Source organism: Uloborus diversus, chromosome 10 (genome assembly GCF_026930045.1).
Source record: "Uloborus diversus isolate 005 chromosome 10, Udiv.v.3.1, whole genome shotgun sequence".
NCBI classification, from domain to species: domain Eukaryota; kingdom Metazoa; phylum Arthropoda; class Arachnida; order Araneae; family Uloboridae; genus Uloborus; species Uloborus diversus.
The window spans coordinates 80,977,905-81,003,573 of record NC_072740.1 but is presented as its reverse complement, the minus strand read 5'-3'; the positions used below and the strand labels follow the sequence as shown (position 1 = coordinate 81,003,573).

General features: G+C 31.4%; 1 protein-coding gene across 1 annotated transcript in view; it reads left to right on the top strand.

The window, feature by feature from the left end:
• The window catches only part of LOC129231492 (atrial natriuretic peptide-converting enzyme-like), a 192,342-nt gene that overhangs the window by 24,035 nt on the left and 142,638 nt on the right, over nucleotides 1–25,669 (top strand). Inside the window, exon 2 of the mRNA XM_054865820.1 lies at nucleotides 2,781–2,810. Within this exon, the coding sequence (XP_054721795.1) occupies nucleotides 2,781–2,810 (30 nt within the window). The remainder of the gene's footprint in view (nucleotides 1–2,780; nucleotides 2,811–25,669) is intronic.

The following is a 25,669-nucleotide window of genomic DNA, read 5'->3' as shown; positions in this document are numbered from 1 at the left end:
TTTGGAGTCGCTCCCCCAGGAGACACTACATTTCTCAAAAATAAAATCTAGATAATATTTTTAACATTTTTTCTGACTTTTCAATGTGTTTAAAACTAAATACAAAATTTATCATTCAAATTTAGTTTTGAATCTGAAAAGTTAAAATCCTACTAAAATGCCAATTTTTGGAAAGTGTAACTTCATATCATAAAACACTAAATTAAATCTTTCAAGTGCCTTATTTCTTTCAAATCAATGCAGAAGAAAACAAGAAAACGTTTCAAATAAAAACATGCATAGCTTCCGTTTCTAGGAAATATAATAATAATTCCTTATTTTTTGATGTTTTGCTCGCACTATAAATATCCATTTGCTTCTACTACTATAACATTTTGGCTGTATTAGTTTTCCCTTTAATCTCATGCAATTTCAGGGAAACATTTTCAGATGCAAATATAATATAAACAAAATAGGTTATAAAGAATCAATTTTATCAAAAGTTTTAAACCTAGCTAAGCAGAAATTTAGCTACAGAAATTCATAAAGTGAAACTCAAACGAAAAAAAAAACAGAAAATGACATTAATAAATATTATCACCAAATAATGTATTCCTGTTTACTAAGAATCTAGGCAAATGTGAATAAATCAATTCAATTTCAAAGACATGTTTGTTGCTTTCGACAAATACGCAAACAATGTCAGCTATTCATATATTTTTCACGCGTTTTCTTACCATATTTTCTATCAAGCCATTTTTTTTCCTTTTATAGCCCCATTCGCTTCGGCTGCTCCGTCTATGAATGAGGTCTTTCTTTTTACCATTATTAAAACTTTTCAAATTCTGAAGTCGCTGACATGGATTTTATTAAAGCATTGAAATTTGAGCATCATGCTTTCATAGAGTTCGCTCATTTATCCCTTTTAATCATGAATATTTATTAACTTAACTATTTTTTTCCCCAAGGGAATTATTTCCAACACGTGCTCAAAAAATCACCACCCGGCAAAAAAGAATCTAATCTGCATTTTTGTGGGAGAAAAATTTCATAGCTGCTTTGTTGCATAAAGTGGAAGCATATTTTTTTATTATTATTATTTTGCTCTCTCTCTCTCTCTCCATCGACTGATTAAAATTTTTATACAGAGCTTAAGACATGTTTGAATTTAGAGGCCGAGTCTTTTTAATCAAATTAATTCCAAAGCTCTGACAAGATCAATTTAACATTCTTCCTATTTCCTTTTTTCGAACTAAATATGTAAATTCGTGAACGTAGCTTGGCAATCCGTGTAACTCTTATAATAGATTTTAATACTGATGGAATTCCTCAATCTAAAAACTTTGGTTTTAATGAATAACAAACAATCATTTTTCACTTATTGTGTAAAATTCCGAGGTATATTTGTGTTTGATAAGTTTTTCTAACGCCAATCTGCATATTTCAATAGAAAACGTTCATACTATTTTCAACGAAACTCTTTGAAAATAGTATCAAAAGCTAGCTAAAAAATTTAGTTTTTACTGGAAATTACTCAGATAAATAAGATTTAAATTCAGAAATTCATTTTATTTGTAATAGTAATTAATATCGTTTTCATTTTTTAGAGTTATTAATCGCTTCATTTCAGATGTTCTCCGAATCTGAGACAACTTGTTTCTAGAACTCCAACCTTTACACAAAAAGACTCGCAAAACGTTCGTAATTTAAAACCAACTTAATTAGAGATAGGTGAGGAAATGTGGGGAAAAGAATAGTTCAGAGAACTTATCTTTTACAAAACGAGCCAACTAGATGTTTGTTCTGAAAAATTCAATACACAAAGAAGGAACAATGTGTTTTTCATGATATTTAAGTTTAATTTTTTTTTTAATTGTAGCAATCAATTTATAATTTTAGAAAATGCAATTTTTGACTTAAAGTACAGGGGGCAAAAAGAAAATTAAAATATTTTTTTAATGAAATATTTTTGATTTGATTACTAAAAGTATTTTTGATCCAATGAATGAAGGCATAAAAGAAAAAAGAATGAAACAATAAATAAATATATGATTTAAAGAACTAATATGTGAGAAAAAATAAATGAGTGAAAAACAAAGCGAATGAATGAATAAATTAGTGAATAAGTAAACAAAATGCACTATTTCCCTTTTCCTCCATTCTTTTTGCCCCATGCACTTGAAAAAATTGTGCCAAACATTTAATGCCAAAAGAATTGCCTAATATTGACGAAAAACAAACTGCTCTGAACAGCAGTAGAGTTCGATCAATACTTAAAATGTTAATTACAAAAGCTTGAATTTTTAAATAACAAAAAATATTTTTGATAAATCACAACATATTACAATCTGGGTACCAACTTTTGAAAATGATTTGTGTTATTACATACCTTGATTTTTAGCGCTATTAATTTCTTGACTAAAAACAACTAAATGATAAGAACATATTCAAAATAGAATATAATTTTTTTTCCATTGCAGTGCCCCACTATTTCACTTTACCCTACATTCCTCTACTTAGTGTTATAAAGAGAGGTTACAAACACTAGCATATTAAATAACGAAGATGAACAAAGGTCGCATGAAAACTTGATTTTTGTCTCAAAAATAAGTAATTACCTCACTCATGATCAGCTTCACGATAGTAAAAAGCTAGTATTTCATAGCTGCGTTCAATTTTTTAATTAATAATATAGTATTTCTTACGATTTTAATTTACTTCTTTTCTATGAAATAAAAATATGTTTTTTTACTGTATATATTCAATTCTAAATAACTAAAAACAACTTTCTTTTCTTACAGTTCAATTCCTGGACATAGGAAAAAGAAATGGTAAGTAAAAACTCCACTTCTTTTATTTTTAACTGTTATTATTTTTCTTCTTTAAATTAAATGTTTCCGCTTTATTCAGAAATCTAAGTAATAGTTTGCAATACCTGAAATAAAGAACCGTCAGCTCTTTATGGTAGTAGGTACTTTAACGTAATTATCTTTTTCCGTGACGATTTCCATTGAAGACTATAACCATTGCCCCCTAAACTCAGTCGGGGTGTTTTCAAAAATGATTTTAAAAGTTATCACCAATTGAGAAACTAACTTAAGCACTGCAAAATACGATAAATTTTTAAATTAGAGATTTTTTTTATGTCAAGGAATTCCTATCGAATTCTGAAATTAGAAAAGAAATATGAATCACGACGAGTTAAATTTCGTAGCTCCTAAACTCTAAAAATTAAAAGTAAGCCCAGATAAGGACAGTTGCACTGATGTAACTATAAAAGTATATTAGCAGTCCCTTCTTCAATTTTGGATTAATGCAATTTTGCAATGGTATTTGAAACTTACGGTTAATGGGTAAAACTTCTTTTTTTTTTTTTTTTTTTTTGACAACACGAAACTTTTTTTGACGCCTATCATGTAGTTTATCAAAAGTTTAAAATTTTTCAAGAGCATTTTTAAGAGCTTAGCACTAGTATCTAGATAATTGTCATGCCAAAGAATGGTGAAGGGAATCTCGATTACTTCCCCCGTTTGTGAGTGGTGCCATAAACAATTCAGAACAAACTCCGATCGAAATAAATCTCTAAACGACTGTTTTTCTGAATCACAGTACTGTTTTTTGCAAAGTAGCGAGTAACTTACTGAAAAAACGTTTGTTTGGTTACCCTTTTGAAGTAGTTCGACGCCAAAAGCTAATCAAGATCAATTCTATCTGGGGTTAATATACTGGGTGATCTAAAACTTAGGACCAAATTTAAAAATAAATAATTCGAAAACGAAGAAAAATAAAAAGATGCTGTTTACACTAAACGGATGGAAAAGAAGACGGGTTTTGTCTGACAACGAACCAAAAATAGTTCTGTTGGCGACCAACAGATGGCGATGTCGGATTTCTGATCTAGAATCATGCGAAACAACATACGATATAAAAGGCGCAACGGCAGCAGGTAATTGTCGTCAAAGTTAATATGCATCGAAATGCTGTCCATAGTTGAGAAAGCCAGTTTAGTTAAACCAGCGATCAGCAACCTTAATTAACTGCTGATCTACTTTCCAAATTTGGTAAACACCAGGATCGACTTCAGTGGGGAGGAGGGTGCTGATCCTCTCCTTGCTGCATCGCTGATAAAATTATGTTCAATGCAATGTTTTCTCTACCTTAGTATGAATGATTTACAGATTACTAAGTTTTATCTGTAAATCTATAATAATTTTGGAAACATTTTTCAGGAAGAAAAAGCTAAAATAATTTTTTGGTTAACTTTAAAAATGGTGGTTCTTTTAGGGATTTTAAAAAATTCGGAAAAATGTTCAAAATTTTTTTGATTGAGAAATTGATCGTGATTTTTTCTCAGAAAATAATGTTTATTAATGGTACTTTTACCAGGTCCAGAATGCTACCGTGATTGACTGAAAACAGACTGGAGATCGACCAGTCGATCGCGTTCGACGGGTTGCCTACCGCTGAGTAAAACTGTATTACAAGAATTATGGAGAAATAAAAAAAACTATAGCACCACCTGTTGGTCGAAAGCAGAACTATTTTTTTTTTTTTTGTTTCACACAAAACCCGGCTTCTTTTTGATTCGTTCTGTGCAAACCGCACCTTTTTATCTTCATTCGTTTACGAATTATTCATTTTTAAAGTTGGTCCTGACTTTTGGACCACCCTGTATATAGAACAGAGGGTTTCTAAAATAAAGCGTGAGGAAAGCGAGTTTTCTTCGCAAAGTATTGTTGCTTGATTACAATTTAACAAGCGGCATGCGTTTAAATAAATGTATTTATGTAGTTTGCCGAATACGAACAATAGTGAGGCGCACTATATACAGAGTGTTCCAAAAATAAAGATCCATTCCCTAGAAAACACTAATGTATTGATTTCTTTTACACGTAATTGAAGAAATACACTCCTTAGAGGAAGGAATAGCACTCGGCTCCTTGAAACAGGGTGGTAAAACATATCAAGAGAAGCATGAGTTGCACCAGCAAAAATAGGAAAACAGCCACCAACTAGAGCTAATATCAGGATACTTGTGAGCAAATAGGAGCGAACCGGTAGCATGGCGGATGAAAAATGTCCTGGAAGAGCATCAGTTCCTGACAATGTCGGTTCATCTGAATTTGCTCACATTTTGCTTGTTATTGGCCATTATTGGTGTCTGTTTTCCATATTTTCACTGGTTGTCTAACGTACCTCTCTATATGTTTCGCCACTCATTTTCCAAGAAACGATGGTTATTCTTATTTTTAAGGTAAGCTTACACTAATAAAAATTCCGAAAACTTTATGGTAAATATTACTGTAAAATAGAGTGTTTACAGTGCAGAAAAAAATTACAGTAAATTGTACCGAAAAAATAAACGATTGCAGTGCCAATTGATACACCACGTGACTTACGGAGTGAATCACATTACGCTGTGTGTCTCCTTACTTGATGTGCCCCAACTGGTATGGTGGTCAACAAAGCCGTCTGCCAAGACGAAGGTCCCGAGTTCGAACCTGCTACTCGCATGTTGCTCTCGCTTATTCTACCGGGAAATACTACGGTAAAATAGGATTTTATGGTAAAGGTTACTCGCAACATTGATGCCAGTAACTTTTACCGTAAATTTTCAGGATTTTTTTTTTTAACAGTGTATCTTCAAACATCTATGAAAGTAATAATACACTAGTGTTTTCATTCAAATTGGTCGTTATATTTGAAACACCCTGCATTAGAACAGCCTCTATTGCATAAAAGGTGCTATTACTCAATCTACTTAGACAAAATTGCTTAATTTTAAGTCTTCCCAATAGAAAAGACATTTTATTATTGTAATTAGCTGAATAATAAGGGCCTAACAATTTGAAAAAAAAATTTAATGTAAATGTTGTATTATCAACTGGATATTGTTCTAATTAGAGATCCATATTTTGTTATCAGAACTCAATTTTGAATTTTAAACAAGTATGTTTGAAAAATCAAAATAGTATACAAAGTTGACAACTATAGATAGCATTGTTTGAATTTAGTAAATCTATGTTGGTATACGGGGAAGTAAACTCATTTCGTTTTAGATGAAACTTCTTGTCCTCGAGGTTATAAGTAGTGTACCTCAGATGAACAAAATGGTTGTTTCTACTATCAGAAGGTGAGACAAATTACATGGAGTTGCCTTTATGGTGGAGAAAATTTGAACTTAACATTTAAAAAATCTTTAAGGAGAAAAATCTTCATTCAAGTAGTGTTTTACTACGGTATTTAACCATAAAAACTAACCTTAACTTTGGTTCTGTAAAAAGATACTGTATGTACAAAAATAAAAACTCAAATTCTTTCATACTTCATTACCAGTTATAAACTCTCTAAATCATTCAACAAAAAAAAAATTAATTTCATCACTAATAACCCACCATCTTAACTTATATACACACAAAGAATAGCCACATATACATACATACAGCAAAAATGTTAGTTTTTCCCTTTATTTAGTCAAACACAGTGTATAAGGTGGAAAACAAACATTGCTTTGTTCAGTTTCATGGATTTTCGATAACTTCTTATCTTATAAATGATCTTGATTATGCAAGGCTTTTTGTTAGACTAACAATGGGTAGAGAATAATAGATGTATTGAATAAATAAAATTTTGACTTTTGGCAATTAATAAACATTCGCACGAAACGCATTAAATCGAAGTGTTCACTTGCTGTGACATTTTTTTTTTTTTTTCGTTTTATGTAGGAAATTTAGAACAATTACTTGGGGGCGGGGGACTGCTTGTTTTACTTCGCTGCATAACTATTATTAGCAAGAGTAATAGATACGGCTTAGAGGTTTAAGCATTGTTTCGAGACTTATCTAATATTTTGATTAATTAACAGCTATTTGTGCCTAAATCCGTATTATTCTCTCTCTAATCTTTTCCAGCCATTAATCTTTAAATTCCCTAATAAATTGATACTGCTACCCTCAATTAAAACTTTAATCCTTTGAATAAATTGTTTGACCTAAGAATAACCATTAGTCTTTAATGAAATGTAGCCATGATTAAAGATGAAGTTTTCTCAAAAAAAAAACTTACGGCTTGTTTTTGTTATTAATTCTGAAGAAAAATTATCAGTAAAACCGGCAGTGTTTGACTTTTATTATTAATTTAGTGTTTTAGAAATGTGTTGAATTTTCAAGTAGCTATTTAGTCAGAGAGCAGCTGAGGAAATATGGAATAAGGTATTCCTATACAAAAGCTTTTTATTTATTTATTGGTAAGGGATTTGAGTCATTTGAACTTGTTACATTTTTCACTAAATCATATCTTAGGTCAGCGGTGCCCAAGACCCTCGAAGGTTATCCGTGTGGCCTGTTGTTTTGTTCAATGTTACAAATCAAAAAGCACAATTAGTGACAATGTAACGAATATGGAGCAAAGATTCAGATTTTTTTTAGACCATTTCCAAACCTGTGTGTGAGTTTAGGGAAAAAAAATTACTTAACTCCACGTCAGTTTAAGTCTAATGGCAGGATAAAGGTTTTTAAATTGTTACTTACCAGTTTTGCCCTATGGCACGGAGCAGAATTATCCTGTAAAATGACGTTTGGAACTGAAGTAAAGTGATCCTGAATAGTAGGAAGCAATTTCTCTTCCAAAATGCCAATATACACCTGAGCGTTTACTGTTCCTTACACAAAGTGAAGCCCACCAACTCCTTGATCAGAAATAGATCCCCAAATCATCTGGGATACGGGATGCTTGACTGTGTGTTGAATGCAGTCGAGATGATATTCCTCTCCTTTGCGGCGCGGGTGATGCAATTTTTTTTATCTCAACTGTAACCCATCGTAGCTTGCATTGAAATAAGTACTTTGCAATTCTTTAACTAATTAGTACAATGGTATTCCTATGTTACCGAAAATTTGAGCAAAATTAAATTTTCGCATACTTTATATTTTTCAATTACTTGAGGTGGGCCGAGTTTTCTTTTCCTTATAGCGAAATCACGTAAGAAGAACATAATGTTTTTAATTCTACGATGTACGCCGCCAAAATAAGACCGCTGTTATTTCATGCCCCACCTAGACATGAAGTATATCAATACTACGACAACACAACGTATGCCAAAACAGAGTTAACTAAGAGTTACCTACCAACCTGTCACACCGTGGCTGAAAATAGAATTGAATTTGTGACGAAGGAGATAAAGTGTTGTCTCGCCTTTTTGAATGTAATTGATATTTATGAAGGATTTAGACGGTTGTATTTTCAACATTTCTTGAAGTATTCCATGGGGAGCGTAAGCACAATTGTTAGAGTTAAAGAAAGGTTCCTAACATAATAAAGTAACAATTTTTCTCGCATAGACAAATCTAAAAACAAATTCAAACGAAGTAAAGGCGTATCAGATAATTTTAAGAAGCAGAACATGGGTGCAGAAATAGGAGGAATATATGAAGAAAAATGACTACATGGCAGAAGATATGCGTAGGTCTTCACATAACTCCGGCAGGGGAAAATGTTAACCTGTTTTAACATATACCTGTTTGTGGACTGATAGTGAGTATGTCCCTAAGGCCGTTGGCTTAAACGGACAACGTTCTTAATGTTAAATGAAAACTCTCACAGATCATAAAATATACAAGAGCAAACAAATAAAAAACTGGAAACTCTCAAAACGAGAGCTAACCACAAGCGAATTATACTGCGTTGAGCAAATATCTGGAATGACCACTTGCAACCTTGTTATGTTATATGAAAAAAAAATCACTCCCCTCCCTTCCTGTTCTCGCTCTCTCTCTCTCTCTCTCCCTTATTTCTAATAACACAAATATTAAAAAATAAATAAACGGCGATTTCGCTTTTTTTTTTCATACTTAACTGATGAGTCAAAATAAAAAATAAACAGTTCACTTACCAGTTTTTTTTCCATCTCTAAGATCGGAAAAAAAGGGAAATTGGCGCATTCATTCTTTACTTAACTTTGTTTTTAATTGGTCGCTACTTTAAAAAAGCCGAAACCAGCTTCTTATCAAAAGTTTCCTCTTTTAATAAATCTTTTAGCAATAATTCTTTCTTGCTCCTCAGTTTTTTCCTCTTTAGCAGTGATTCATCAATGTAGAGGGGTTTTTTACAGAAGCACAAAAAGGTAGCTTAAATTTATTAGTGTGGATTCTTTTTAAATTAGCAAAATGGAATATGTTAAACGTTTAATGCTCAAAGCAAAGGTATTAAAGAGTTAGCAAGGATTCGGAAAAATAAGTCAAAATGAATACCTTACATTTAAACCTTGTTTCTAATTAAAATTGATAGATGAATGCCGCAATACCTTGCATCAGCTGGCATGCCGGAAATAAGTGAGATTTGTCAGCTTGGAGGGAAATTTGAATGCTACAGCATGCCAGAAAATTCGGGATTTATTTTCAGAAAAAAAGACTGAAAGAATTTGTTTGTTCAGTCAAGAACCAACAAGGCTCCAAAGCACCATTAAAATCATATAAATATGATTTCAAACTACAACTAATATCTAATTAAGTGCAAGGAGCATATCTACGCTACAGAAAAAAGTTGGTGCAAAAAATAAAAAACTATTAGTACAAAATATTTGTAAAATGTATAGTAATGATTTAATGAAACATGTTCAAGCAGTGAGTCGAAACTATTCGGAAAAAATTGTAGGGATCATCAATAAGTAATCATAAACTCTCCTTAAAACTGACTCACTTAGTTAAATTCTCTTGCACTAAAAAGAAGATATTGGGCATTACGAATCAAACGCGTGGCGATTTCTCGAGCCTTATCGCGTTCCATTTGTTAAGGTTAAGGTAGGCGAACACCCTACATATTTTTTTCCTTCAATATTCATTGCACATTTCTGAAACTTTGTACGATTATTAAATATGACATAAATGACACATTTTGACAGCTTATTTACTGAAAAAAAAATTCCATAGGTTTTTTTTCAATAAAAAAGCTGTATTTTTAGCAAAAAACTACAATTCCTGAACACTTCCAGTGCCTTCACTTTTTCATAATTTTAAAAACTTTTTATGTATATCTCTTCGTTAGATAGTGATATGACCCACCAATTTGAAAATAATCAACTAGAAACAGATTTTATGGGTAAATCTTTGAATAATTCCGCCGAAAAACGTGATTTTTGCCACTTAAATTTAATCGATCATTATTTCAAATCACACATTGCATGTACATAAACTTTTCGAAGTTCATATCACAGTAATGTGTTCAATTATCATTTTTGCAAAGTTTGAAATCTTTAAAGTTAAAATTTTTATCGCTAGAGCTGTTGGCGTAAATAAAAACTTTGAAAACGTGGTTATTAAAAAAATCAAGAAAGAAAAAGAAAATTTCAGTTAAAAGCAGTGCATTCGAGTTTAGTAAATTTCTTCTAGTTTTCCCAATAATACATAGATTTTTAAAAAAATGCGGGTTTAGAAAAAACACTGGGGCTTTCTAAATTTCTCAAAATCTCAAAACCTCTTTTTTTTCGAAAATTAGGGTGTTCGCCTACCTTAACTGATGGCAATAAAGCAAACCATTATAGATTCATTGGGGTTGCGTTATTTTTGCCCACAAGTTTCGATACTCTTTAACTATCAATGAGACAAAATGGCGCTGGTCCAGTTTATAAGTGGAAACGGACACATCTATTACTTTGCAGGAATGTCAGTTTGCCGAACTCGAAGCAGAACTCATCGAAATGAACTAAGCATGCGCTTCAAAATCACCTCGCTCATTTTGATTTTCTCCACAAAGACTCATTAGGATAGAGTTGTCTCAGCCAGTTGCTTGCCAATTTTACATGCTACACATAGTCAGACGGTATACACTTCGTAGTTCTAAGATCTGAACTAATATTGTAAGGAAAAACGATGTTGCCTAAGTATGCGTGTTTGTTTTTAAGCTGCTTTAATAGTTAAATAAAAAATGATAAAACAAGCTTTGGGCTGAAATATGAATAAAGTAACAACCAACGTAGGGGTTAATCACAAATTCTCAAGAAAAAATGTCTTGTTTGTCAAATGTTTTTCTTGAGAATTTGATTTTTATGTACGTTGATATTTACTTTATTCATACTTTAATGTTTATTTTAGGATGTAATGCGACGCTTAAATTTCTTCTACCTTTTTATCTTGAGGAAAAATTACCGTAGCATCTTTTCAGTAGATTTGAATAGGTGTAGAAAATTACAAACATTAAAGTCTTAAAACCAATTTAAAACACATTCAAGACTTTTTTTAAAATTTCCTGCTTTGTATAGAATGAATTTTATTAATGTACTACAATTTTACATAGTTTGTTGGATTAAAACATTTTATTTTACACACCCATACACAAGTGTTAAATATTTTAGAGATTTTTTTTTTCAGTCTTTAAAAATTATACCAGTAAAAGAATATTGTTTTTTTTTTTTTTTAGTTTTTTTAAAAACCTACTAAATACATTGCATGCAAGCATTAATACACAACCCATATTTAGTTCTTAAACTTAAAAACTGAGTAAGCAAAGGAAATTCATTTTCTTCAATTATTTTTATCCCCCAAGAATTTTCGTCATAAGTCTTCGAAGAAGTTCAAATTCACTGTTTCGTAATTAATTTCATCTTGTTATCTTTAAAACAACTTTCTTTTTTAGCTCGTTCAGCCAATGAGTTTGCCGAAATAATTAACAATGCGGGAAGCAATCTTAAGTGGGAAGTAATTGAAAATATACCCCGATAACACACACATTTTAATTTTACGGGCTAAAAATGTATTCATTACTATTCAGGAAACAGTTTTAGATAGCATTTAACTTAATCCAAATAAATTGATGCCCGAATTAGTATAGCATTTTTGAAAGCTTAGTATTTTTAACTAGTTCTTAAACATTGTGTAAAAGTTAAACTAAATAATTAGCATATGAAAAAAAATTGATACTGCAGTTCTAGGAAAACTTTAAAGAAAGTTTAATTTTTATTAAATTCTCAAGTTTATAATTAAGAAATTTTGTATTTTTGAAAAGTTATAAAGGAAAAAAAAACATTATTTCTTTGCTTAAATATATAGGGTGTCTTTGACACATTTAAAAAAAATAGAAAAATAACAAATTGTCGTATGAGTATGCAGTTTGCACCACAGTACTTCACAGGCTGGCTCAAAAATTTTACATAACATTGTAAAAAAAATAAGAAATATATTTTTAAAAAGTGTAAGTATCAGTAATCACTATATCGACATGGTAAGAAAAAAACGTTATTTCAGGTTTTTAATCATTTTATTAAACATGAAAATAACCTTTAATTACTAAAGCAAACTATGAGCATCATTTGTTGTTCGAGCCGCATCTAAACGGTACTCAAATTCATCTGATGTCCACAAATGGTACAGACACTGTACTTTGGTCGTGAAAGTTTTTGCTTTCTGTTTAGGAAAATGATAAAAGACCTCACATGATATTTGAGGCAGTGAAAAACAAAGGGATGTACGTGGAAAAATTAAAAATTTGGACATAACAAGTACACATGGTAGGTGAACCTCTCCTCTGTCTTGGGGCAAGAGATGGTACTAGTAGCCCTGGTAGTTGCTGCTATACAGCATGATTTAGAAAAAAAATTCAATTAAAGCCTACCTAGGATGTTATCTTTAAACGCGTTTTACTCAAAACTTGAAAATGTTCACTTACATCTACATCCCTTTGCTTCTCACTACCACATTTGTCTTTCTTATTGCGACGATCCAGCATTTATTTATAACTACACTTTATTATTTTTTTCCTTTTCTTTTTTGCCTTTTTTTTTACGATGTCAAAAAAAGGTTTTCAACCTGTGAAATATTATAGCGCAAACCGCTTATACATACGACAATTTGATGTTTCTATGAGTCTTTTAAATGTATCAAGGACTTTTCGGACACCCATTTTTTGCTGCACTGAATATTTGAAAAAATCAGCGAAAGCACTTTTTGAGAAAGGCAGTTTAGATAACCTGTATCTTATAGACCTCCATGTTATTAATGCTATTTGGAAAGAAATATTAATACATATAAAACGCACATATCTAGCAATAAGCTTTTACTCGTTCCTTTTAATTTTACAAGCGGTAAAGTGACTATACTATTTTGTGCTCTTGCAACTGAAAAACGATTGCGGAAAACAACGTTGGTATCAAATTTTGAATTTCTCCTAAGTGTGTTACTGTTTAAGTATTTTAATTAAATGTTTTCTAAGGAATCATGTCACATGATTTCTATTACCTCGAATAAACATCGTTCTTTGGGCAAAAACTTGTCAATCAACTTGATTCTAGTTTTCTAGTTAAGGGTTATGGCTCATTGCTTTGCATTTTATTTCGTGAGAAAAGTTGTTAAAAATATACTTGCAAAGCAACTAGCACTCAAAAATTACATAAAATGTTTTTTTCTTGGGATTGGTCTTGGATTTTTTAATCACAATTCTTTGGCCTGTTAAAAGAAGAGAATGACTTCTTTAAACTTAACTTTAGCTATAGGTTCTTAAACTTTCTAAGAAACAAAAGACTCACATTTAAATTGCTGAACAAAGTTACTCCCCCTCCATTAGCTAAAATAGTTCTCTAAACCATGATATAAGCGTTCAACCAAAAAAAGTACAGTTTGTTTCCAACTTAAAATTCTAGAACAATTTTGTCTCCATTCTCGCCATCTTCTAAAATATTCACCTAACGTATACCTCTGACCCTTAAAGGGCACCTATCAAGGCTCTTTAATACATTCAACAGCCCAAAACAGCAATAACATTTCGTTGAAATCAACGCAGTTGAAAAAACAAATTACTGCAGTTAAAATAGTGTATTGTTTTCATTGCTTTGATTTGTTCTAGTAATATTTTACGTTAGATTCGTGTTTCTTATATATGCTTTGTTTTTCCGAAAGCTTGTGTAGTCAAACACTTTTATTAGAAGCTTTAAAGTCCTTTACAACTATTCTTCCCCCGAACGAACTGCTGCTATGGTATAAATTACACACAATAATATGGCATTAATAAATCTACCCCACCTCCTGGGATATCCTGTAGTATATTAATGATTTGAAACGAAAACTCCACGAAAGTTTCAAACGAGTTCTTTATTTTCTTACACAGCATGCTTTGTTTATTTTACATACTAAAAATTTAATCCATTTTTATGGTAAAAGAAAACAGTACGTAATACAAAAATATAATGAGAAGGAATTTGTTTCATTTGAGAAAAGAAAACTTTCAATGTTTTTATCTTAGATATCCTATTTCATGTTCAAGAATTGTATACGTAAACTCAAGAGGTTTTTTTTTTCAAACTAGCTATTTATTTTCAGACACCTCGATGTACTTGATTAACTACGTATAACGGAAATTTAATCAAGTTTTATGGTGAAATGAAACAGTATACATCGGTTTATATCCCACGCTTTGTCAAATTCCTTAGGCTTTTGAAATACAAATTTACAAAAATTATTCAATGGATAAAAAGGATTTAAAAAAAAAACATTTCGAACTTTTTTCCTGGATTTGTATTTCAGTTGAACAAAATCATTTTTTGTCTCCGGAAGAATTACCTTTTCTAAATTAAATCGCACCCTATTTGTTCAAGATATTTTTTGTCATCTTATTAAAGAAGAAGAATTTACAGAACCTCTTAGGAAATGGGGAAAGAAAAACATTCTTTTTGCCTTATAAAGATCCTTAAAAATAAACATCACAGAGAATCTTTTAGACTTCAACACCAGAAGCTCAGAATTTTAGTTTTTCTATTCCCTTTTTTATTACTTCCCCGTGTAAGGTTCTAGATTTCCTTAACTTTCTACAGGTTGAAGCATTTTTTTCGTTTTATGTTCTGTTTCCGAATTGTAACCATACATGAATTTTAACGCGATTTTCCTTAAGGTTTTAAGTTTGTAAATTGTCAAATCCAGATTCTCTCTTCCTGATACTTATGGATCTTCTAATTATTAATATTTATTATTTTGCTTTACAAAAATTCTTAGTTATATTTGATTTAGCTTCAGCTATTAAATTCGAATTAAAACTTTGGCCATTTTTATACTATAAAAGCCATCGAAAACGAATGGTTTTACAAGAACATAAGTTAGATGTAAACTACGTTCTCCTTAAATTGTAACATAAAATGTAAACATGATGTGCTAAGCAATTGTTTCATTTTTAAAAAGATATGTGACTTTTGACTTTGTTAGCGTCTTTTTCTTATTGTATGTTTTCAATGCGAAAGTTGTCATGTACCATTAGCAGTTTTTTAACTTTTTAGAAGCTTATTCTGCATTGTGACATGTACCTGATTATAAGGTAATGATAAAATTTATAGAGAGGAAGAAAAATGTTCATTTAATAAAAACATTTAATTAACTATCAACAATTGCGAACTATGAACATAACGACATTTAAATAATAATTGCGAAATCCTTACGTAGCGACATCGTAGCGAACATTCTAATTAACGCTTAAACAACTGGATGTTGGCACTGAAAGACAATAAACAAATAATAATTGACCTTATATGTTTTAATTGTCGTGCATAAGGATACTTTTTAAAGTGAAACTTTTCCTACGAGGGCTTTGAAATGCTGATCGGAAAATCTTAGCAAATTAGCTAATCTGATTAATTAAACAAATAAACAAAAACTATGTCGTTTATACATCTTTTAAATTCTCCAAATTTCAATAAAATGATGTTTCTTGTGTGATGAATTTGATGTTGTTCAGCGTGACGAAAAATCGCACATGCGCTCTTCTAGGATTCTTTCCTTCTCGTTGTCCGTGAATATGTTTACTGCGTTAAGTATAGCTGTTGGGTATCAACAGAGCATCCATTGAAACATATGTGTAGAACCATCGCATCGCGAGTATTGTTTAGGGTTCTTGTTTTTTATTTATTTTCTTCATTATAATATACAATTTTGTTGTGATTATGTCTGAAACATCTTGATTGGGACTCGACCGGGTTTTGATGAGCTTGAGCCTTTACACTCTGCCAATTGAGTCACAGTGGTTGGCAATATTAGTATGTGCACGAAAACCGGTTGAAGATAACCGGTGTCTTAACTTTAGACGCACAGTTTGATTGATGTGTGACTGCTTCAGCTAATAAAAAGATAATTCATTCGTTCACATTTAAAGCAAATCAGGTATGGAAATTGAGTTATCAATGGGAAATATTTTCCAAGGAGCTATTATTTATTTTAAGAAACTAAATACCTTGCTAGATTTTCTGAAAGAGCGTTTTACTAAACTTTTCATTGTTATTTTTACGACATAGCAACCAGCGACTATAGTAAAGTGCATTTGCAAGTAGGGTAACGGCACCAGTCACAGACATGCTTAAGACACCGCTCTCAGGATAACTGAATTTCCTGAGCCTTTTAATGTATTTAGCCTTTTAAAACTATTTTTCTCTCATGCAACTACATTTCATCTAATGTTTGGCTGCTTCTGGATCCTCTGAATTGGCTAGTTATATATTTATTTGCTCAATTTCGAAGGTCCGACCGCTAGTAACAGACACTGAAAAATCAGATGATACATAATAACAGATAGGAAGATGAAAGGATGAGTAATAGACAAAATTTTCTTCTTATCTACAAAATGTGTAAAAAGGTCTTTACTTTTAGAACTAAAGCCTTACTGAATTTAAATGAACATGAAACACCAGCTGGCCGTGGTGACTGTTCATAACCTTAAGCCACCGCCTTGTAAATACCAACCGGCTCATAAAATTCACTCTGATAACACTAGATGGTTGCATCGTATTCATGGGCCACAGCAACGTCAGTTTTATCCGCCTAAAATTCTTATTATTTAAATCCAAACTTATGACTGTCTGTTACTGGTGCCTTTACCCTAGTACTTGAAACAAGTTTGGATCCAAAGTGCTTTTGGAGTCAAAATGGAGCGTAGGTTAGCCTGTCTTCTCGAGGGGTTCTAGGATGAGTCACTGGTTCATCGAATTTGACTAACTGATAGGCAATACAAACCTTATCCGTAATGCAAAAATTTCACTTCTATTGAGTGTCCTAATGACATGGTTTGTTTTTTTTTTTTTTTTAATTGCTTAAAAAAAAGTGCTGAATCATCACTGTGCTCATTTTGCTCAATTTCCGTGCATTAATTAAAGCAAAACAAAAATAATTTTAAGGGAAAGTTAAGATGCGAGTGGGATATAACTTAGATTAGATAGCTTCACTGCTACACTTAAGCTTACCAACCTAATATGCTACTTAAAGTAAAAGTTTAAAACAGTCCCAAGTATAGGCCCTTGAATGTATAGGTTTTTTGAAAAAAAAATGAGTCATATTTTCTAATAATAATAATGTTGATTAATAGTGTGCGATACTCAATTCTCACATTCGATTTATTATTTTTTGTTCGTTGCTACATAGTTGTGAAATTCAGATACATTTATACTTCCTCAGTTATTTTGCAAAGAAAACGCTGTTTTTACGAGTATAAAGTCATTTGAAAACATTTGCAGATATAGGTCACATAGAAGGATATGGAGTACCTAAAGGTAATTGACAATTTGTGCTCAATTGATTGCTATTATTTACCGATAATCACAAGATGTCCAAATAAATGGCGTCTATTTTCTCGGGGCTAGCCTTTATTTAAAAATATTGTTAGTTTTCTCCTTTGAAAGTGTAGTTTTCACTTTTACGAAGAATATTACCGTTAAGTGTCGAAAAAAAATCAAAATATGACACCAAAACAAGCTTTAGTCAAGAAATTTTTATTTTACTTCGAATTAATTACGTACAATTGTTGGATATAAAAGCCCACACCATAGAGTATCATTAGAGGTAAGTTTAACTACTGAAAACTAGTCTTATAAAAAGCCAATCTTTTGTATAAAGACTTAAAGTATATCGCTCTTATTCAAAGAAATATTCAATTTTAACGTATTAAAATTTCAGTCTTCAGTCTATTCGCATTACTGTGGTAAATAAGGTAAGTTGTATTAGGGAATATTTTTCAAATAAAAATCTACTTTGAAAGCATCAATCACATTTATTTGAAAATAGGTTTAAGCAAATATTTTTTTTTTTTTGAAGAAAAAAAAATGTAGTCATTTACGTTGTTGCAAGTCTCTCTTGGCTATGGGATGTCTTGTACAAGCTTGTTTACCTAATCCAAGAATTAATCAGATACTATGTCGTTTAGAAATCTTTTAAATTCTCTAAATTTCAATAAAATGATATATTTTTTTAAAAAAATTTTACGATGCAATGATTTTTATACCAATTTAAATATTTCTTCATGGTTCAACAAAAATAACTCCACCGCTTCAAATAGAAATACAAGGTAATAAAAAAAACTATCAAAAATGTATTTATACTTTTAAACAATATTTACAATTATTCATTTTATCATTTCATACCCTAAACCACTACACACTTACCCAAAACCACTTCGTTTTAAAAATGACATCATCCAAATGCCGACCTTCTTATTCAATGTATCCCATTTGTTAAGCTTATTCCTTCAATTCTGCATGACCCTCCTGATCAATATTGCTGATATTGCTGCAATTTCGTGGCGAATGGTATCATTCAGTTGGTGTAATTTTCTCGTCGTACGTTTCTAGAATTTAGCTTTCAGTGTCTCCAAAGAAGTAAATCCATTGGAGCAAGATCAAGGTATAATGCTGGTAGTGAAATATTACTTGGTAACGAGATCTCGTGCCCAAGACATGTTTTACTTAGGAAGTTCACTGATTGCTGTGTGTGCAGCGTAGCCATCCTATTTGTACATCAACCCCATGTTCATTCAGTCTTTTTCTGTTGATTGTTCTGTTGCGTCTGCAACGAGCAGAAACGGTAACCGTTCTTTCTTCCTCTTCAAAAATTAATGAGTCTGTAATTCCAAAATGAGCAACAGCACACTATACAGTAACACGTTTGCTCTATAGAGGTAGTTCATGGAGTAGTAGAGGATTAACGAATAAATACCTTTGTGCTGAAAATTCAAAAAATCAGTAATCCAACGTCAGAAAGCACAAATATTGCAAGATATTGCAGACACGTGTTTCGGTGTTACAAGGAACACCTTTTTCAATGCAAAGAAATGTGAGCTTCTGGATGAAAAGTCATCCGAGAAAAGCAACACGGTGGAACAGGAGATAGTATAAATATCAAAAACTAGAAATTAAACAAAACAAAAAAGATAAAATGACACCATGGAGGCAAAATTTATTATATAATTCCATCAGGAAAAAAACCGTTAAGTAATAAATTTTCCAAGAAAACCCATAAACAATGCAAAAAGTCCAAAAATGAAACCACTCTGAATAAATTAGCAATAAATTTACCAGCGGGAAAAACTATGTATGAAAGCAATGTATCAAATGGAGAAATGCATTTAAGAACAAAGTGAAGGATAAACATATTGGAATTAGTTAATCACCAAACGAAATAAGAAAGCAAAAAATGAAAAAAATAAAAGTAAGAAATGTACGACGTTTAATTAAAAAATAATATAAAAACTAAACCAATTTTAACAAAGGAGTCCACACAGAAGAAAAATAGGGAATTGCAGTAAGATCATTGACTAAATTAGAACGGTTCCTCAGGATGTGGAAAGATTCCCAAAAATCAAGATCCAAAGAATTGGGGCATTTTTGGATAATTTGATAAGAGTTAAAATCAAAAGAATGATTTGATTCCCAACAGTGTTGGGCAATACTGGATTTATTCAGCTGTTGTTTCCTCACATAGTTTTGATGTTCTTTTAACCGAAATTTCAAAGAACGGCGGGTCTGTCCGATGTATCCGAGTCCGCAATTGCAAACAATTTTATAGATCCCACAACAATTAAGAGGATGAATAGGATCTTTAAGAGAAGAGAAAGAAAGTTTATTAATAGGAGAAAATACCACTTGGAATTGGAATCGCTTCAGAATCTTAGCAACCTGAAAACTATTACCAGGGAAGAAAGGCAGAACAACTAAATTCTTAGTGTTAAAAGTTCTATTAAGAGCAATATTTTGAGATTTTTTGCAAAGTTTTTTATAAATGGAATCAACTAAGGTGGGCGGATAGTCTCTATCAACAGCCACAGCTCTTAAATAGTTGAGTTCCGCATTAAGAAGCTCAGGTGAAGAACAAATATTCATTGCACGATAAACAAATGTGTTGAAAGCTGAATATTTTTGATTAGGAGGGTGAGACGATAATCTATGTGGGGGTAATGAAACAGCAAAAGGTTTGCGATAAACTGTAGTTTCAAAACCGGACTCAGTTCGAGAAACGAGAACATCCAGAAATGGAAGGCAATTATTCTGTTCTTTTTCACAAGAGAATTGAATATGAGGATCAATGGAATTTAAAATAGATAAAGCATCATCAATGCTTAGTTGATCGTGATTCATAAGAACAAAACAGTCATCAACGTAGCGAACATAGAATTGAAACTGTAGTTTCTGAAACAACTTGAGCTCAAAGTAATGCATGTAAATATCACTAAAGATGGGGCTAAGTGGGTTTCCCAGTGCCAAACCATCCGACATTGTATAAAATTTAGCATTAAAAACAAAGGAACATTGCTTTAGACAAGTATGAGTAAGGAAAACTAAATCCTCAATTTCCTTAGAAGTAAAATGAAATTCAGACAGTCTACTCTGAAGGCATAACAATGAACCATCGACCGGAACGTTCGTAAATAATGAGTTCACATCAAAAGAAACCATAAAAGAATTATTTGGAACGCAATTCTGAATTTTTTTGACAAAATCGATAGAGTTTTTTACAGTGAATACATTATGACTCATAAGAGGAGAAAACACAGAGACTAAATATTTTGCAAGTTTATAAGAAGCCGTACCAATATTGGAAACAATCGGCCTGAAAGGAATGCCAGCTTTATGTACCTTAGGTAAAGCATAAAATCTAGCGCAATTAGCAATAGAAGGAATAACAGAGCGTTTAACATTTAATGGAATAGACTGAACAGACTTGACAGCAGAAGAAATAGCCTTTAACTCATTTTCACTCGGATCTTTAGAAATCTCTAAGTATGAACCAGAAGAAATCAAATCATTAGTTTTGTCAACATAAGATGATTTGTCAAGAACAACAATTTGACCACCCTTGTCAGCTTTGGTAACAACAATATCTGAATTAGAAATTAAATTCTTTATAGTACGACTAACAGTATTAGTAAAGACGGGATTGGAAATTCTAGAATTAAATGTTAAACGCTCTGTTATTCCTTCTATTGCTAATTGCGCTAGATTTTATGCTTTACCTAAGGTACATAAAGCTGGCATTCCTTTCAGGCCGATTGTTTCCAATATTGGTACGGCTTCTTATAAACTTGCAAAATATTTAGTCTCTGTGTTTTCTCCTCTTATGAGTCATAATGTATTCACTGTAAAAAACTCTATCGATTTTGTCAAAAAAATTCAGAATTGCGTTCCAAATAATTCTTTTATGGCTTATTTTGATGTGAAGTCATTATTTACGAACGTTCCGGTCGAGGGTTCATTGTTATGCCTTCAGAGTAGACTGTCTGAATTTCATTTTACTTCTAAGGAAATTGAGGATTTAGTTTTCCTTACTCATACTTGTCTAAAGCAATGTTCCTTTGTTTTTAATGCTAAATTTTATACAATGTCGGATGGTTTGGCAAGGGGAAACCCACTTAGCCCCATCCTTAGTGATATTTACATGCATTACTTTGAGCTCAAGTTGTTTCAGAAACTACAGTTTCAATTCTATGTTCGCTATGTTGATGACTGTTTTGTTCTTATGAATCACGATCAACTAAGCATTGATGATGCTTTATCTATTTTAAATTCCATTGATCCTCATATTCAATTCTCTTGTGAAAAAGAACAGAATAATTGCCTTCCATTTCTGGATGTTCTCGTTTCTCGAACTGAGTCCGGTTTTGAAACTACAGTTTATCGCAAACCTTTTGCTGTTTCATTACCCCCACATAGATTATCGTCTCACCCTCCTAATCAAAAATATTCAGCTTTCAACACATTTGTTTATCGTGCAATGAATATTTGTTCTTCACCTGAGCTTCTTAATGCGGAACTCAACTATTTAAGAGCTGTGGCTGTTGATAGAGACTATCCGCCCACCTTAGTTGATTCCATTTATAAAAAACTTTGCAAAAAATCTCAAAATATTGCTCTTAATAGAACTTTTAACACTAAGAATTCAGTTGTTCTGCCTTTCTTCCCTGGTATTAGTTTTCAGGTTGCTAAGATTCTGAAGCGATTCCAATTCCAAGTGGTATTTTCTCCTATTAATAAACTTTCTTTCTCTTCTCTTAAAGATCCTATTCATCCTCTTAATTGTTGTGGGATCTATAAAATTGTTTGCAATTGCGGACTCGGATACATCGGACAGACCCGCCGTTCTTTGAAATTTCGGTTAAAAGAACATCAAAACTATGTGAGGAAACAACAGCTGAATAAATCCAGTATTGCCCAACACTGTTGGGAATCAAATCATTCTTTTGATTTTAACTCTTATCAAATTATCCAAAAATGCCCCAATTCGTTGGATCTTGATTTTTGGGAATCTTTCCACATCCTGAGGAACCGTTCTAATTTAGTCAATGATCTTACTGCAATTCCCTATTTTTCTTCTGTGTGGACTCCTTTGTTAAAATTGGTTTAGTTTTTATATTATTTTTTATGTAAACGTCGTACATTTCTTACTTTTATTTTTTTCATTTTTTGCTTTCTTATTTCGTTTGGTGATTAACTAATTCCAATATGTTTATCCTTCACTTTGTTCTTAAATGCATTTCTCCATTTGATACATTGCTTTCATACATAGTTTTTCCCGCTGGTAAATTTATTGCTAATTTATTCAGAGTGGTTTCATTTTTGGACTTTTTGCATTGTTTGTGGGTTTTCTTGGAAAATTTATTACTTAACGGTTTTTTTTTTCTGATGGAATTATATAATAAATTTTGCCTCCATGGTGTCATTTTATCTTTTTTGTTTTGTTTAATTTCTAGTTTTTGATATTTATACTATCTCCTGTTCCACCGTGTTGCTTTTCTCGGATGACTTTTCATCCAGAAGCTCACATTTCTTTGCATTGAAAAAGGTGTTCCTTGTAACACCGAAACACGTGTCTGCAATATCTTGCAATATTTGTGCTTTCTGACGTTGGATTACTGATTTAGTAGAGGATTGTTTTCGATCCATTGAGTTTGTTGACGGTACGCAACAAATAATTATGTGATTCATCTCATGAAAGTTACGTGACTGATGTATAAGCATGCAATAAAATGGTAGACCTTAACTCTATTCAATGCGATGAAAAAGGCTAACGCCACTCCAGTAGCTCCAGAGAAACTTTTGTGTTTAATGAGGGAATAACATCTACTGCACCCGTAATATGCTCTATTGAAACATAAACTTCTTGAGTTTCTTCTACTTTGGATCAGGTTTTATGCATTTCGAAACTGTACAGCATTGAAAAGTACGTAAAAAATCTATCTCATAATTTAATTTCCAGTTGAAATTTTAAATAATTTCAAGTAACACTACGTTGGATATATTGGTTTGTGAGAATAGTAGATAATGAGGACAAGAAAATAGTTCAAACAAAAAAGAAAATAACTGAATACAGCGTGTGTGTTATGCGATTCCTGTATTGCATCATTCAACATGCGGTTGTAAGCATTTTGAAAAAAAAAATGGACTGGTGTAAAAGGTGCAGCTTAAGGATTTTTAGATATTTAATAAAGCTTTCTGCTAAAACATTCATGTTTCATAGTTATTGTATTTTCTAGGCAATGGCTAAAGCTTAGACTAAAAACGATGACGAAGTTTGAGTGCTAATACATTTTCTAGATATTTGGGTAGGATTGGAATGTTTCTAACCAACAAAGAAATCATTTAATGGTAAATTGATTAGAAACGAATTACATTTAATTCTAAAACTCTTATACGCTCAATGTAATATTTCCATGAAAACACATGAATTTTATAGATATTTAAATATTGTTTGAAGTTTAAATGCAGTTAAAATTTAGGCATCTTCTCCCCGTAGTTGATTTAGAATACGCATCAAGATGGGTCATGCAGTGGGACAGAATATTTGACACAATATGAGTAAACAAAAACATCAACCAATTAAAAGAAATAATCCACATGCCTTTTATACTTATTTTTAATTTAAATAGTTGAACTATACGGGGATAAGAGATACTTTTATATTATTATAGTCGATATGTTTTTAGTTGTTGTTATAGTTCTGGCCCCTTTTACAGATAAATCTAGACAATGAGCAGGCAATTCTAAAGGTATTTGCGATAAAACTAAACTTAATACGTACTGGACGTTCGTCGATATGCTTTTGATATAGAAGACTTGCGTAACGTAAGATATGAAGCGGTTTAAATATTTCAGAAAAAGATACTAAGTGAAAATTAAACAGATGTTTCAATGCTTAGAAACAATTACAAGTCGTGTTTTCTTAGTGATCAAGTCAAGATTTTCAAAAAATTAACAAATCTGTAATCTTTGATATTAACTGTTTGACGTACAGTTTTATATTCGAGTGCGCAAGCTTTATAGTAAGCGGAACTAATACTAAAACACAAAAATAATGAAGCAAATTGTTTATAACTAATTTATAGTTGTTTTACAGACCTATAAATAGTTTTAAAAAATATTCTGCCTAAGAAGAATGCAGGTTAGTTTGCGTCCCATACAAGTTTATTTACTTATTACAAGAACTATTTCATTTGTTACGTCTCGATACATAAATGAAAAAAATACTTTGGAGCATATTTTGCTCCGTTGTTTGTGGTTTTACGTGAATTACTATTATTATTATTTATTATGCTTGTTTGAAGCGTTAGCAAAGGCTTGAAAACATGTATGTTTCCCGTTAACTTGTTTCGATAAATTTTCTCGTAATTACCATGATCTGCAAAAGTCTGATACTTTTTCGGGCTCAAACCTTTAATAAAAGTAAACATAGGCTTCCATTTTCCCTAGGCTATTTATTTTGTTTATTCGCATAACGAATTCTCATTTTCCTTGTGAAATGTCAACATTAAGCAAACATGTTTTCAACTTTTTTGTTAGAAAATAAGGAATACATGAGATTTTCAAAGAGAAAAATATTTTCTTTTTCGGGATCTTTAAGCAAAATAAACGTATCTATAGGTATTATCATTTTAATATAATTTTTATTTTTTAGCTTTACATGAAACGTTGAGGTAATGTTTCTTTTGTGAAACAATAGGGAAGAAAATAAATCAATTTTTTACTACGATTTGAAATTGAATTAAAATATTGTTTTTCTAAAGTTTATCTACAAATTCATCAAACGAAAGCTATTGTGCACATAAAAATAGTTTTCCGTGTATTTTTAACCAAGAGTAGCATAACTTGTACACATAAAAAATATTTCCTTGTATTTTTAATCAATAGTAGCATAACTTGTAATCTGAATCTTTAAATCTTCAATTTAAAAATACAGTTCAAAATACACTAAATTTAAACCCACTGGTATGAATAGCTTCAAATTATGTAACTATGATGCTAAATCGTCTTACTTCGCACATACGTGAAATAAAATTCAAGAAAGAAAAAAAATAGAAATGCATTTTTAAGAAATGCTCAAGATAAATTTCCTTTTTTTTCTAGCAGTTACCTTTAGTTATGATCGGAACATCAGATCTAAGCAACAAACATAATTATGTGCTCGAAATCAAA